Source organism: Heloderma suspectum, chromosome 3 (genome assembly GCF_057233095.1).
Source record: "Heloderma suspectum isolate Gila_16-S chromosome 3, 16-S_ref, whole genome shotgun sequence".
NCBI classification, from domain to species: Eukaryota; Metazoa; Chordata; class Lepidosauria; order Squamata; family Helodermatidae; genus Heloderma; species Heloderma suspectum.
Genome location: NC_139460.1, coordinates 51,633,213 through 51,648,524, shown reverse-complemented (window position 1 = coordinate 51,648,524; position 15,312 = coordinate 51,633,213). Strand labels below are relative to the sequence as shown.

At 43.1% G+C, this 15,312-nt stretch overlaps 1 protein-coding gene and 1 long non-coding RNA gene across 4 annotated transcripts in view; both read right to left on the bottom strand.

The window, feature by feature from the left end:
• LOC146349682 (uncharacterized) overlaps positions 1 to 10,499 on the bottom strand; it is a 455,574-nt gene extending 445,075 nt beyond the window's left edge. Inside the window, exon 1 of the long non-coding RNA XR_014789054.1 lies at positions 10,410 to 10,499. This is a non-coding gene — a long non-coding RNA (uncharacterized LOC146349682). The remainder of the gene's footprint in view (positions 1 to 10,409) is intronic.
• Positions 1 to 15,312, bottom strand: part of CEP97 (centrosomal protein 97) — a 33,104-nt gene that overhangs the window by 5,598 nt on the left and 12,194 nt on the right. For 2 of the 3 annotated variants that reach the window (XM_084843222.1, XM_084843221.1), the window contains exons 6-8: positions 13,947 to 14,113; positions 5,705 to 5,869; positions 5,285 to 5,418 (exon numbers count right to left, since the gene is read on the bottom strand). In XM_084843222.1, the coding sequence (XP_084699348.1) occupies positions 5,285 to 5,418; positions 5,705 to 5,869; positions 13,947 to 14,113 (466 nt within the window). The remainder of the gene's footprint in view (positions 1 to 5,284; positions 5,419 to 5,704; positions 5,870 to 13,946; positions 14,114 to 15,312) is intronic. The other variant, XM_084843224.1, reaches the window with a different exon arrangement.

The following is a 15,312-nucleotide window of genomic DNA, read 5'->3' as shown; positions in this document are numbered from 1 at the left end:
ATTAAGTCTGTGAGCCCTAATTTATGGGACAGTAGATAATATTAGTTATGAGGTAATTTCTACACAAAAAAGGTATAAATATGTGCTCATTTTAGAATGCAAGAACTTCTTCTTAGAAGCTCACCAAGCCTGTGTACCTGGTCAGCTGAATAGCCTATTCAGTACTGAATAGGGAACTTGGTACTTAGAATGAGAGCTCTCCTTTTTAAAGTATTAAGACTACAAGTCTAAGAACAAGAAATAGTTAAGAAGTTCTATTTCTTTTTAAGCTATTAAGATATAAGGATCTTTAGCAAAGCTCTTTTTAATAACATAAATGTTTTATGTCAGTATATACAAGTTATATTCTAATGTGATGTTATAAGCATATTTCTAACAAAAATGATAAATGGATCAAAAAAATTTATTGTACTAATTTTTGTTAGATATTGTAACCTATGAAATAATCCTAGGTGTACACTTTGTTTAGAAGTATTTAATCTACTATAGGTGGTAAACAGGCAGTTAAATGCTCCCAAAGTACTGAATTATAGACAGATAAATCAAACAACAGGGATGTTTGAGCAACACCAGGGATACTGCTCAACGAGATCGGCCTCGGAAGGCCTTCTGTCTGTCCCATCAGCCAAGATAGCTAGGCTGGTGAGGATGTTTTCTGTGGTGGTCCCCACTTTGTGGAATTCCCTCCCTAGTGACTTATCGTATCTCCCCTCAGTCTTCTCTTGTCAAGGCTAAACATGCCCAGTTCTTTCAGTCTCTCTTCATAGGGCTTTGCTTCCAGTCCCCTGATCATCTTTGTTGCCCTCCTCTGAACCCTCTCCAGCTTGTCTGCATCCTTCTTAAAGTGTGCCCAGAACTGGACACAGTACTTCAGATGAGGCCTAACTTATATTCAGCTTGTGAGGTACAACAATTCCAAGATCCTTCTTGCTTGTAGTGTTGTTGAGCCACATATCCCCCATCTTGTAACTGTGCATTTGGTTTCTGAATATGAGCCAACAATGTCATGTGGTTGCAAAAAAGGCAAATGCTATTTTGGGCTGCATTAATAGAAGCATAGCTTCCAAATACCAGGAAGTACTAGTTCCCCTCTACTCAGTACTGGTTAGGCCTCATCTTGAGTACTGTGTCCTGTTCTGGGCACCACATTTTAAGAAGGATGCAGACAAGATGGAGAGGGTTCAGAGGAGGGCAACAAAGATGATCAGGGGACTAGAAACAAAGCCCTATGAAGAGAGACTGAAAGAACTGGGCATGTTTAGCCTTGACAAGAGAAGACTGAGAGGAGATATGATAGCGCTCCTCAAGTACTTTAAAGGTTGTCACAGAGAGGAAGGCCAGGATCTCTTCTTCATCATCCCAGAATGCAGGACACGGAACAATGGGCTCAAGTTACAGGAAGCTAGATTCCAGCTGAACATGAGGAGAAATGTCCTGTTAGAGCAATACGACAATGGAAGCAATTACGTAGGGAGGTGGTGGGCTCTCCCACACTGGAGGCATTCAAGATGAGGCTGGACAGCCATCCGTCAGGGATGCTCTGACTTGGATTCCTGTATTGAGCAGGGGGTTGGGCTCGATGGTCTTGTAGGCCCCTTCCAACCCTACTATTCTATAATTCTATGAAATGGCTGGGGTCACCAGGGAATAGGTTTGTTTATTTATTTATTAAATTTCTTAATCTCCCATCTGGCTGGTCACCTGGCCACTCTGGGCGATGTACAACAGTACAATTTACAACAGTAAAATTACACATTGAAACATCAAAAACATTGAAAATACCCTAACCCACCCCAAATGCCTGCCTGAACAACCAAGTTTTCAATGTGTGGTGGAAGCTCATTAAAGAGGGGGCATGGCGGAGTTCCCTAGGAGGGAGTTCCACAGAGTGGGGGCCACCACAGAGAAGGCCCTCTCCCTTGTCCTCACCAGCCTAGCTGTCCTGGCTGATGGGACAGAGAGAAGGCCATCCAAGGCTTATCTTGTTGAGCAGCCTGTCTGAAGTTGCTGGAGGCGCTCCTTGAGATAGGCTGGGCCAGAACCGTATAGGGTTTTAAAAGTCAAAACCAACACCTTGAATTTGGCCTGGAAAACAACTGGTAGCTAGCGCAACTCCTTCAGCACTGGAGTGATGTGAGCATGCCGGCGGCTGCCTTTAATCAGGCGAGCTGCCGCGTTCTGCACCAGCTGCAGCTTCCGAACCATCTTCAAGGGTGACCCCACATAGAGCGCATTACAGTAGTCTACACGAGAGGATATCAGGGCATGTACTACCGATGGGAGCAGATGGTCGGGAAGGAAGGGGCGCAGCCGCCGTATCAGATGGAGTTGGTACAGCGCTGTCCGGCCCACAGCTGACACCTGAGCCTCCATGGACAGCTGGGACTCTAAAATGACCCTCAGGCTGCAGACTTGGTCTTTCAAGGGTAGCCATACCACATTCAACACCAGGTCAACATCCCCCAACCTCCTCTTGTCTCCCACCGAAAGTACCTCGGTCTTGTCAGGGTTCAGCTTCAGCTTATTCCTCCCCATCCAGCCACTCACCATATCCAGACATTTGGACAGGGATTCTATGGCCAACCCTGGTGAGCATTTAAATGAGAGGTAGAGCTGCGTGTCATCTGCATATTGATGACACCACACTCCAAACCTCCTGATGATAGCCCCCAGTGGCTTCACATAGCTGTTAAATAGCATTGGGGAGAGGATGGAACCCTGTGGCACCCCACAAGTGAGCGGCCACGGGTCCGAAACCTCCTCTCCCAGTGCTACCCTCTGCCAGAGAGGAAGGACCGGAACCACCATAAGACGATGTCTCCAATGCCCAACCTCTCCAGGTGGTCCAGGATACCGTGGTCAACGGTATCAAAAGCTGCTGAGAGGTCAAGGAGAACAAGGAAGGAGCATTCACCCCTATCCAAAGCCCTCCTCATATCATCTACCAAGGCGGCCAAGGCCGTTTCTGTCCCATGCCCAGGCCTGAAGCCCGATTGAAATGGATCTAGATTTAGCCACCACCTCAGTAGTATCTTCAAGTGCTCCCCTTTATACTTTACCCCATATAAATGAACAGCAGCCATACACGCTTGCAGAGAAAAGTAAACCCCTACAATTATGATGTGGGTCTCCTCCACAATCAAAACTAGCTGGTCTGGCCCTCACTGATAGGGCTATCATTAACACGCAAAGTACTTCATGTATATTAACTATCTCAGTAATCCACATAAGAACCCTAGAAGAAAGGACAGTGTTGTTATCTCACATTATAGCTGGGAGCTGAAAATAAAAGATAGTGGCTTGTGGCCTAGTGTGCTCATGGTTGAACTGAGATTTAAACCATAGACTTCCAGCTCACACTCTCCGCCTCGATGCTATACCAGCTCTAGTATAACAATCACACAGCTAGAGCAATTAAAAGTTCTGTACCAAGAAATACTACCAAAAGAGCACCTGCCATGGGCATCTTGGAACCAAACAACTGTATTTAACAGTAGTAAACAAGTAATAGAACCTAAAGTTCTTGCACATCATTTTCAATAGATCTAATTGTGAGAAGAATCACAATGAAACAGCGAGAAATCAAATGCCGGTCCTCCATTCACAGTGCAAACCAGTGATTACCCAACACAAGATACCAGAACTATAAAAAGGCAATTCAAGCAAACCAGGGAGCAGCACAGCTGCTCAATACATTTTGCAGTTTCTGCACAGGTTGGGAAGAAGAGAAGAGAAATCCATCCCTAGGGAAATGCTGTGATTCCCTAAAGGAGAAGGCCTACAACTGTTCCACTTTCCCAAATGAAACAGTGTTTGCCTATGGTATAGTGAGAGCCTAGTCATGTTTTCCTATTTCACATTATATTATTTAAAACATCTGTATTCCACCCCATATCATCAGGAACTCAGGGCAGCGTACAGATAAAATCAATTTAAACAGTGTAAAACAATAAATTATTTAAACAGCTAAAAAAAATTAAACCATTAAACAAGCTAATACCAATTAAAATCTAAAACAATAGAACTGTTAAAATGTTGTGCTACTTTAGGGAATGTATATATAGGAAGAGGCACTCCCTCAAATATTGAGGTTCCAAGCTGCTTAGGGCTTTAAATGTCATCACCAGAACCTTGAATTCTGACTGGAAGCATATTGGCAGCCAGTGCAATTCCTTTAAAACTGGTGTTACATGATCTTTATGAGGTGTTCCTGTCAGCAGTCTAGCTGCTGCATTTTGCACTAGCTGCAACTTCCGAATCATCTTCAAGGGCAGCCCCACGTAAAGTGCACTGCAGTAGTCTAATCGGGAACCAGCGCATGTACTACTGTGGCTAGGTTACCCCTGTCCAGGAAAGGCCATAGCTGCCGGATCAGCCAAAGCTGGCCCCAAGTCCTCTGAGCCACAGAGTCCACCTGGGGCTCCAGTGACAGGAATGGATCTAGAAGTATTCCCAAGCTAAGCACCTGCTTCTTCAGGGGGAGTGCAGCCCCATTCAGGACAGGTTGCTTACCCAATTCCTGGACTCAGAACCACCAATCTACAGAGCTTCCGTCTTGTAAGGATTTTGCTTCAGTTTATTGGCCCATTATAGCCTCCAGGCACTGATCCAGCAGCTACACCACCTCAGCTGACTCCAACGAGAAGGAGAAATAGCTGAGTATCATCAGCATACTGGTGACGCCCCCACCCCCAAACTCCTAATGACCTCACCCAACAGCTTCATATAGATGTTGAATAGCATGGGGGATAGAACAGAACTCTGTGGCACCCCACAGCTTAACAGCCATGGGGTAGAACAGGAATCCCCCAATACCACTCTCTGGAATCGGCCCCACAGGTAGGAGCAGAACCACTGTAACACAGTGCTCCCAACTCCCATCCTGCAGAGCCAATCCAGTAAGATACCGTGATCAATGGTATCAAAAGCAGCTGAGAGATCCAGGAAGATCAACAGGGTAGCACTCCCACTGTCTTTCACCCAGAGTAGGTCGTCAGTCCGAGCAACCAAGGCCGTTTCAGTGCCATACCCTGGCCTGAAACCAGACTGATTACCAGTAGCCCAGAGTTCCAGTCTTCATAACCCACAGTTTCGACTCCCTCTTTCCCTTTGCTAGTTTCTTTCTACCTCACCACAATGTACAACCACAGCCTATCTCTCCCCCCTGAACTCCTGTTCTTTCTCATTTTGACCCGAAGTCAATGGAAATACTGACTACCATTTTAGTGAACAATGGGTCCCATTGCCAGGACCAATATGAAAGCATGGTAGGCATGACTCTTACCACTTCCAGTCATTATTTGTGGCCCATGGACAGGGCTGTTTGGCTCACTAGCAGCAGGCAGCCCTTTATGCAGAGTTGAGGATACAGGCTGTTCATCAGCTTGGCTTTGGTACATCAGTTGCCTCTGATGCAACCTAAAGACAAAAATTACAGCCTAGTTTTGTTTTGTTTACATAAAACACTGGAGCAAGATGGCTCTAAGAACCATGAGATTTTTTAGTAGTTGCAAAATCAGCAAGTGTACAGAAGAGACTTTATACAAGCCAGCTTCCTTGAACAGAAAAAGGCAATTCAAAGCAATTAGGGTTGGTGGCACCTGAAGCTGCCAAAATTAAACAGATTATTCTTTCACAGCTTTTACCACAGAAAACCATTCCCTCTTTTATTAAAATTACTGGTGGCAACAGATCATGTTCTCACCTTTGTTTGTGTAGTATTTTTTCCAGTTTGGCATCCTCTGCCGTTTGGAGGCCAAGCATAGTAGTAAGAGGGCAAACACTGGCCAGATACTGTACTAACTGAATGTGCTGGCCTGGTCGAAATGATCTCCCCTTTCCTTGACTGTAAAGCCATTCTGCTTTCAAGCTACAGGGAAGAAGTAAGAAGTCATCATCTTGGCCACTGATGGAGGGCGAGAGCAGACAGAGGTATAGTACTGGACCAGATGGAATCTTGGTCTGATCCAGCATGGCTCTTCTTATATTCTTACTCAACTGTCTATGCCTCTATCTCTACAGACAAGATGATCCAAACCCACACAGTACCTCCCATTCCCAATCGCTGGAATTGCTAACCATCCCCTGCATCACTAACCCACCTCCTTCGCATATCTTGACAGTTCCCATGAATGTTTTGTTGCAGAACCCAGAGTCAGAGAGACCACGGAGTGAAGGAAAAAGAGATTCTTTATTTAACGCGCGGGCTTAAGGCTGGAATCGTTTCCAAAGAGCCAGAAGCCCCGATTTACATTAGCACATTGGTTTTATAGACATTGTGACATATATGAAATGGCTCCTCCTCTCCCTCCCGCATGGGGTTGCAATCCTCAACATTTCTTCTCTTAGCACTATTGTTTATAATACAAGAACTGGGTTATAGGGTAGCCATGATAAGGAGAGAACAGAAGAGAACAGCAGAGAACAAGATATACAATTGTATGACCTTTGACAAGATAAGGAATTCCTGTGTCTCGTCAGCTTACAACAATATATTCAAGGGAGAAAGAGCTCAGCAAGAACATGAAGCATGAGACTGCATGAGGCTACTTAGTCTGACCCCCGATATGGCTGCTACATTCCCCCCTTAAATGCATAATTTCATTACAATTATAGCATTACTGATAACTATACAAAGCTTTTTGTGACATACATATTACTTAGCCTCTTGTTGGGCTATTAGAGCGTAGAGGGCAGCAGTTTTATTAGCTGAGACATAAAACAGATTGGTTAAACAGCGCATAAGACAAGGAACGCAGAGACATAACAGTATCTCTATGAACAACACTGGTAGAATTAGGATGAACAATGCTTTCAAGCCAGCTAAGATCTGGAAGCCAAGGGGTTAACTAATTTAGCTAATTGTTTTGTCTTATTGTTTTGTTAGCTACTATATTGTGCAGCTTGTTGATCTGTTCATCTACAGCATTGCCATTATCAGTTAAGTTAAAACAACAGAGCTTTTGGTGTGTCTCACAACTTAAATGATGAAGAAGGAAGAGGTAATTTATACCAGCTCTGTTTTCTAGAACTGCACTTTTTAGATCACGCAGCTTTTTATTTAACAATGACAATGCTCATGAGGTGGCATTTATGCATTTGGCTAAGCTGCAAGCTAACCGGTTGATTTCCAGACCATCAGCCACGGCTAAACTTGGAACCCCAACTAGTGACATTGCTAAGGCCAATTTTTCTGAGTCAGAATATAACTGCACATGACTATTACAATTTTTAGTTAGTTGGAGTGCTCGAGGCTGCCATTGACGGATTTTTTCAGGCTACAGGGGAAGAATTGGCACCAGTTTAATTGGCGGCTGAGGCAACATGGGTGGTTATCAGACAAGTTGGCAGGAATGAATGACCAAGTGCGGGAACTACATGTCTAAAACCATCCATGAGGCAAAAGTATGTGGGCATCATTAAAAGATATGTTTTGAATTTTATTACAGTGGAAGGGGGCCAGGGATAGCTTTGTATTTTCTGGAAAAATTTTTGACAATTAAGCATTTGTGCACACGTAGCATTTGTTTCAGCAATGATGGGGGTGCGTAGAGTGAACTCTGTAGGGGGTAGGATCTTTGCAACCACGCCCCAATTAGCATTTTGGGAATAAGTTAAACTTACACTATAAACTTTTAACATGGTATCTTTTTGAATGTTCCCAGGATGTTTACAGACAGGTATTAGGCAAGAGCTAATAAGCCTGTTTGCAGGTATACCTTTTGGCAAACAAAAATGTTTTATTTTCATGATGTTAGCCAGGTGAAGCCAGTAATTATCAGCAAATCACTGGGACAAACTTTTCCTTCCAGGGGCAGACCCCCCTTTTTGCACCTTATTAAGGAGACACAATGCAACACTACTAACACTACAACACGCATGTTTGATCTTCTTTGGGATCTGACCGTACGCTGGGCAGCTATTCACCTGGCAAGCTGCAGTAGGGTCTAGTCCCCTTCTTCAATTCTTCAGTTGCAGGTCTGACCGTACGCAGGGGGACAGTTTCCCGGTGTGTCCACAGTAAGGTCTAGCCTGAGTCTTCTTACTGCTTTTTCAGAATGATTTTTAAAGGATTTTCAGGATTTCTGTTTATAGTCTACTCTCCCCCTCTCGCTCTCTTGACTCGTGTCCAGTGTATCTAGGGTTTAACTCCAGCTACTTTCATAGCTGTGGGGGTGGAAAGTATGACAGTTTTCAGTCTTCTCTATCTGGGAGTCAAAGGGTTATTTTTCTCTCTTTAACTCATACTTTAACTCTTGGTTGGAAAGGATGAACTTCTGTGATGGGAATGGCTTATTTTCTAAGACAAAGCAACGCTGGGCTTGAAGAACTTTGCTCAGTGTTTGAACTTCTTGTTTAAGGCTAACGTTTGATTGCTTTTGATGCTGCTCCAGTGTCAATTATGAAGTCAATGTCACGGCCCCTCACAGTCAATGTCACGGCCCTTCTCAAGCTGTCTCCCTCTTCGCCCATTCTGGCCTCTTTGGTTTTTTTCCTTTGTGTATTTGATTTATTTTATTTGGGCATTCATGCCACTAATGTCCATCTTGTCCACACTGGGCACACTGGTTCTTTTTTTAAGAATCTTCTGCCTCTGCCGGGTCTTCTTCTTTTTTTTTTTTCGTTTACGTCTTCTTGGGCCTCTGGGTCAAGGGGGGTGTACTGGCGATAGGCATTTGAAAGATGCTCCAAGTACGCTCTGGGGCCTCGGTGGCACCTTGCAGCACTTTAGACACTTTGGTCATATTAATTGACTTCTTTATACCTGCCTTTCATGGCTTTTAACAGCAGGGTTTGATACTGGGTGAGGCGCTCTAGCCCAACTTGTGTTTTGGGATTCCAGCAGGGGGGGGTTACTTACAAGGAGACTTTATTGGGTAACTTACAGCACACAGGCGTACTTAATGGTTGGATCAGACAGCTTCTCTGAACCACGAGCTATTGCGCTAAATGGGTTTTATACCATACATGTTACCCATAAGACTAGCAAGCATTTTCAGCATAGGCTAGAAGTGTTTGGTTCTCAGGCACAGCTTCCTGTAAACAACTTCGCTTCCCAAAGTGCTTGATAACACTTTTTATTTATTAGTATGGGAAGACAAATTTTTTCTCTTTCTTTTGCTTTCTTTTTTTTTTGCTGATCTGCCTGTATTGCAGATCATGTTTCAAACTTTTTATATAAAACTTTCTGATCTATGCACCAGCCTTGTTTCTTTATTTGTCTTTTTCAAGTTAAACTCACTTACTTAAACTTTTCTGCCTTACACTAGTCCCACTGACACACATTTGGGATAGGCTCTTCTTCTCTTTCTAGTTAGATTTTCTTTATCTTAAAGAACTATTACATTATTGTGGCTACTTTACCCCAGGTAATAAGCTCCAGGCACAATCAGCTGCTTTTAATTTACCCTGGGGGCAACTATGGCCACGCTTCTTTTTTACAAATGTTTTTTCTTTGCCTTTTGCCTTTTCTTTCTTCTTTTTTCTATCTGTCTTCTACTTTCTCTATTCTTTTTTTTCTACTTGCTTTTGTCTTTTCTCTTCGTCATCTATTGGGAACCACACTTAGTATCATTTGGAGTTGCAACTAACACTAATCTGCAAATATCACATATACTTTATGATATTTAAGAAATCATAAAATATACACAACAAACTTTTTCTGCAATTTAACACAATGAATGGAAAACACTTCTTGCATGGTAAGGCATGATGGAGCAGATCCAGCAATTATACTGGTCTTCTGGCTGAAAGCTCAGGGCTCATCAAAATCAAGGGACGGGCATACCCACACACGCAGAGTTCTAGGTCACCATTTTTGCATCGGCAACTCTATGCTGCATGAGTTTTGGCAGAAGGAAATCTAAAAGTCACAGATCAAACTTAGCCTGCTGTACACTGAGCTGACTACAAACACAGACACACGGTCCACAGCGATGAGAGTTCAAGTTTATTAAAAGCTTCATAGCACTGTCTATGGCAAGTCTTTGACAATTTAAAATTTTAGTTCATGTGCAGAGCGTCTCTAAAAAGCCCAGACATTGATGGAAGCAAACAGAGACGGCTCTGGGCAATGAAGATGCGATGTTTCCAGCAAAGGCTCTCTACTTTTGCATCAGTTTAAAAAGGGAAAGTGTGGCCCTACACCCCTTCTGACAGACAAGGGCCTTTAACTTTTTAGCAAGGCCTCTGTCTAAACAGAGCAGCACAGCTCAGCTCTCTAGCCATGATGCTTTAACTTGGGCAACTCCTCTGTAAATTTTATTTTACTTCTGTCAGGTTCTCTCACAGACATTTTAAAAACTTACTCTTTTTTTTTTTTCTTTTCTAACCTGGTACACGAAAGCACTGAAACACTGAGTGCCGAAACTCAGGACGCTGGGGGGTGATGGGCATCGCCTTATACTTGCATTTTTCAGGCAGCCATTAATCTTCGGGGAGGCGGTGGGGTGATTTGCAGGACTTCAAAGGCAAGCTTCTCAGTTTGTTTGTATTTGTAAATCCCAAGCTCAAAACAGGACACGATGAGGTACAGGGCCACCAAATTCTTGCTTTGGCACGGGCAACAAATAACTCGGGTTAGCTTTCTTCGCTGGGGTCTCAAATAGGAAAACAGTCTTAATTTAAAGTTGTAACATCACTGACAGCGTCAGCCAGCCAGCTACACAGATCTCATTGTTTTTTAAGACAGTTGCTCCAATATCTTCTTTTCTTCTCAATCAGGTTGGGTCTCCCAGCTTACACAGTTTATTGCAGCTTTCAGGAGCATGGCAGTAGCGTGATTTTGGCTTGGCCAGGAACATGCTGTCTGGTTTCTCGGTCTCTTTAGCACACACACTTAGGCAGTGTAACACTGGACACTCAAATCAGTGAGATTTCTTCATTGCAGGGAATCCCACGGCAAAAGCTTAATGGTTACGCTCTTCAGAAATCATATAGCTGATGGTCAGTAGCTACAGGCTCTATGCAATTTTAACACAGTTTAAAGCTAAACACGGTTACCTTGACAGAGATCTTCAACGTGGTCTTTCCGCTTCATTCTGCTTTGGGACAGTCTTATGGCACACTTTTCACTCGAAGAGGGGTCTAGCCTGTGCTCTGGGGGCTGATTCTTCACCTTTATTTTCTATTTTGCCTTCATCTTCTGGGTCTTCATTTTCAGTTTCTATTTCTTAGGGATTTCATCTCAATTAGGCGAGGTGATGATGTTGCACAACTCAGAACGTTGTGGGCAATTTTCCTGCCCCCCCTCTCTCGGCGCGCTAGGCTAACAGCTACGTCTTCGGCCTTACACTCTCACGCTCCCACGCTTTGTTAAAAGCCAGACTGTCCTGCAACATTTTTTTAACAAACAGCCTCAGATCTTGTTTTTTTTCCTCTCAGCTCGACCTTGAGCTTTTTGCTGTTTTCTCTCTCTATTCTGAATCTTTTTTAAAAAAAAACCTTTTTCCTTCTTTGTTTGACATACATCTCAAGGGGGTGCAAGGTTTGCTTCCCCCACCACCCATAGCCTCCCTCTTAAATTGAAGACAGACACAATTAGGGAATGGGAATTGGTCAGTGAGTAAGGGGTCTCGCTGGCCGACACAAGAGGATTTTTCACACCACGCACTTTGCTACTGGCCTGGGCACCCGGACGGTCAACGGTATGCGTCAGAAACCGCAGTAGCCACTCACACAATCATCAATCTCTCCACTACATCCATATGTCCCTGCCACCCACTTTTCCCACTTTTTACCAGAGCGGAAAACGGCTTCCCCAGCTTCCTCAGCTTCCTACTGAGTACTGGCGTGCTAGGTACTGGCGCCCACTCGGGGGTGTGATCAGGCCCCCCTTCTACCCGCAAGGAGTAGGTTCTTTTGTATACGTATACCACCAACACTGACCTTTTTCATAAGGCGGGGCCCTCTTTTTTTCTGCCCAGTGGCCTTTCTCCCTAAAGGCGGGGCCCTCTTTTTCCCATATACTTGCCTTTCTCCTGAAGGCTTCCAATGTGGGTTTTAACTCAATTGCAGCTGCGATATAGGCAGGGCTCAAGTTCCTTCCTCCGCTTCCCAAGGTTCTCTTGCTGCTCGCTGCCGTTTGGGCGATCCCGGTGCAGGCTTTCTCCCATTCACTCGACAAAAAGGTCGGTGGCGCCAAGAAAGGGAGGCATGCGCCGAGCTCGTCTTCCCGGTGCGGCGATCAAGAGCAGGCAACTGCCACCTGTCTGGCTCAGAGCCTGCCACATCCGAGTCACGGCACCATTTATGTTGCAGAACCCAGAGTCAGAGAGACCACGGAGTGAAGGAAAAAGAGATTCTTTATTTAACGCGCGGGCTTAAGGCTGGAATCGTTTCCAAAGAGCCAGAAGCCCCGATTTACATTAGCACATTGGTTTTATAGACATTGTGACATATATGAAATGGCTCCTCCTCTCCCTCCCGCATGGGGTTGCAATCCTCAACATTTCTTCTCTTAGCACTATTGTTTATAATACAAGAACTGGGTTATAGGGTAGCCATGATAAGGAGAGAACAGAAGAGAACAGCAGAGAACAAGATATACAATTGTATGACCTTTGACAAGATAAGGAATTCCTGTGTCTCGTCAGCTTACAACAATATATTCAAGGGAGAAAGAGCTCAGCAAGAACATGAAGCATGAGACTGCATGAGGCTACTTAGTCTGACCCCCGATATGGCTGCTACAGTTTGACAGCTGTTATTTGCGAAAGACATATTGCTGTTGCAGTAGTGTGGCATATGTCCTGGTTCAGAGGCTCTCTCAAATTGTATTGTCAGTACATCGTGAACATTGATCAGCTGTCTACTGTTTATACAATCAGATTCATCTTACAACCAGATACCATCTAGAGCCAGTTCAGTACTTCACTCAGATATAGGTAATACAGCATTCTAGTTCTTAAGAACACTCTCTCAGACAAGATTTTGTCTTTTACTCTAAAATATTAGCGTAACAGTACTAAATACAAGAGCTTATGCATGCATAAATTCAAACACATGAAAACATCTGATATCATTCTTAAACAAGGCTTCTAAGCAGAGTCAAGTACATTTGCGAATTCTCAACAATAATCAATATCATGCTTGCTAGATTGATTCTATGGGCAACACGTTGGGGAAAGCTGATCCTAAAGGATCGCTTCCACTGTTGCGTGTTCTGAGTCTCCTTTACATACCTTTTGGATGCTATAAAATATGTCTAAACTATTTTTTACTACGGCTTATGTTTCCTATCCAAGAATTCCAAAGATAACCTTTCTACTCTAAATCTTCATATGTCTAAATAAGAGTGTCGAATTTTGAAGTTTCTTATCTAGATTAATGTGCATACCAACATACTTATCTAAACATCTTAACTTTCCCTGACATGCTACAGGTATGTTTTTTGACACGATTTCATTCACTTGATATCATCCTGTCTTGTGGGCTTGTTTTCCTTACATATTTACTGTTTCCAGTGAGGCTTCTCAGTCACTTATCTGGTGGGCCATCTGACTTAATGACTTTACAAGACTCTACTAATTGAAAGTCGTAAACCTAAATCTAACATTGACACCTCCTTTTCTGGATTCCTTTCTAAGCCATAAAAGGATCTATGTCGAATTGCCTGGTACATCTGGCAATCCTCAGAGCTAAGACATTTGTATTACTCTTGGATCAGAAACCCATGCTGGGTGATATTAGGCATTGGGATTCCATTTCTAATCCCAGAATTCTCTTGGAGGCATTTAATTATAGAATTTCCTAATCGAGTAACAGGGGTAAGATCATGCAAATGTGGATGACTTGCTTGATCTGCCACAGTAGTACTAGTAATCATCATCGTCATCACAGCAGCAAAGCAAAAGGAACTGATTAATTTTAACAAAAATATGAACAGGCAAAATAGCATGCTATGTCAGTTTAGCCAAATTCATTAACCATGTTATTAATTTTTTTACCTCTCTTTCTGAGAAATCACATAGCCATCAAGGACTTTAAGACTTAGACACCAACTGACAATATATGGCCGATAATCAAACCCTGGGATGGAAGGTGTGGCCATCACACAGGGATTGTTCATAATTGACAACTGCTCCAGCTCAGAAAGGGAAGCCAAGAAAGAAATCTGAAAAACAAACAATAGCCTTTTTGATCAACTAGAATGTTTCAACATTCAGCAATTTAATTTTGTGGGCTGAACAACAGCATGACACACTGAAGTCCCATTTTATTTATACACAGTAAGTTGATGGGGGAAAGAAAAAAGAATCGTTTTGACTTCTTTTTCCATTCACAGGCCACCTTTTAAAATTATATCTGCATCTCAAAACTTACCAGACATATAAGGGAGATATTAGCTTCACCATAACAGAAAATAAATTCCTACTATTTGTATTGGTTACTATTATTCTACCTGGGCCAGAGGTGAGATGGGTAATTCCTACAGTACTTACACTGATGGCTCTCATTTTCCTGGTCTTTAACTCTTTAAAGACCGGAGAAAGAGAACCACAAGCAGCTGCTCTGTGTCCTCTAGGGTTGTAAGTTATATCTCAGCTGTTCAGAGCAAGTGCTACTTCTATTCACCATCATTTATTTATTTAAACCATTTTTATCCCATTCGTCAGCCAAAAGAGGATCCCAAGCAAAGTACAAAAAACATTAATTAGACCGTTCCTGCCCTCCCCACAAGAAAGGGATTGTGAGGGAGAAGGAAAAGGGTGTGATGGTGGTAGTTGATTCAGTTGCCAAGATGGATAGGAATATACCTATTCTGGATCTGATTGCACTCTGTTTACACTGTAATTATTCTGTTTCTGTGCTGGCCAGTTCTTTACTGTCCTGTCCCCCTTTTCTTCCTTCTCTTCTGTTTTTCCTCAACCTTTGCTTTCTGTTCATGAGTTCAAACCTAATCTGCTTCTTCTCCCATCCCCTCAGAGTAACATTGTTCCTCGGAAGCCCTTCTGGTGGTAGTTGTGGGACCTACATCCCTGATCTAGTCCGATTTGCTATCCAAAGAATAGTATGTACCTAAAATATTATTGACAGATGCCTATCAAGGCTTTTTAATCTATAGAATTGGAACTATGCATGGTCATAATCATCTTGATGCTACAAAGCATAAATGATTGCAAACAGTTCTTAATCAAAAATATTCACAAGAATCTCATAGCCATATCTGACCCACAAGACGAACCCAACATTTCAAAGAGTTTAGAATACCAGTGTGACACACTAGCAACCCTGATTTACAGTTCAAACTGACAGCATCATTTGTCATGGGTGAAGGGCATTCAAATATTTGGATAGTTAGAGGATCTAAAA